Raw genomic sequence first — 696 nt, forward strand, 5'->3', positions numbered from 1 at the left:
TATTAGCTACGGAGATATGATCATGTCACGAGTTTTTAATATTTAATAGATTCGCACATATATCATATTTATTCGTGTCTGCACAGCTGGCGACAAGATTATTGCACGCTGTCGCGAACCAACCGCTACTCCAAAACCATCATTTCTGTCAGAAACTAGTCTCGTGGTGCCATCTAACGGCAGCAACAACCTCACTCTTAGATCGTTTCCTGCAGCAGTCAAAGCGCATCTAAAAGTACATGAAACCAAGACGTGAAACATAATCTATACACCGTAACTAAATAGTTATATAGCTCGTAGAAACTACATAGTTCATGACTGTCTTGATCACACCTTGCAACAACAACAACACGTTCACCACCACCACCACCACCACCAACAACAACAACAACAACACATTCACCAACAACAAGCCACAAGGAACAAGAAAACATGAAACCCAACGACAACAGTATCACTCGTACTCATACAAAAAAATCAAGAGCACATGAACTATATATTCTGCAGCTCATACAAACTGCACATGGTTTATATGACTGCTTCAATCGAGCCTAACAGTGGTAACGTCACTTCACCGCGCGTCAATCACCTTGTATAAGGGTCGCTTCAATCGAGCCTGACAGTGGTAACGTCACTTCACCGCGCGTCAATCACCTTGTATAAGGGTTGCTTCAATCGAGCCTGACAGTGGTAACG

The 696-nt window shown here is 42.7% G+C and overlaps 1 protein-coding gene across 1 annotated transcript in view; it reads right to left on the reverse strand.

Moving 5' to 3' along the window:
• Nucleotides 1–636: 636 nt before the first annotated feature.
• LOC106814926 (enolase-like protein ENO4) overlaps nucleotides 637–696 on the reverse strand; it is a 7288-nt gene continuing 7228 nt past the window's right edge. The window contains exon 11 of the mRNA XM_014819309.1: nucleotides 637–681. Within this exon, the coding sequence (XP_014674795.1) occupies nucleotides 637–681 (45 nt within the window). The remainder of the gene's footprint in view (nucleotides 682–696) is intronic.

The sequence above is a fragment of the Priapulus caudatus genome, unplaced genomic scaffold (genome assembly GCF_000485595.1).
Source record: "Priapulus caudatus unplaced genomic scaffold, Priapulus_caudatus-5.0.1 Scaffold1006, whole genome shotgun sequence".
In the NCBI taxonomy this organism is placed as follows: Eukaryota; Metazoa; Priapulida; class Priapulimorpha; order Priapulimorphida; family Priapulidae; genus Priapulus; species Priapulus caudatus.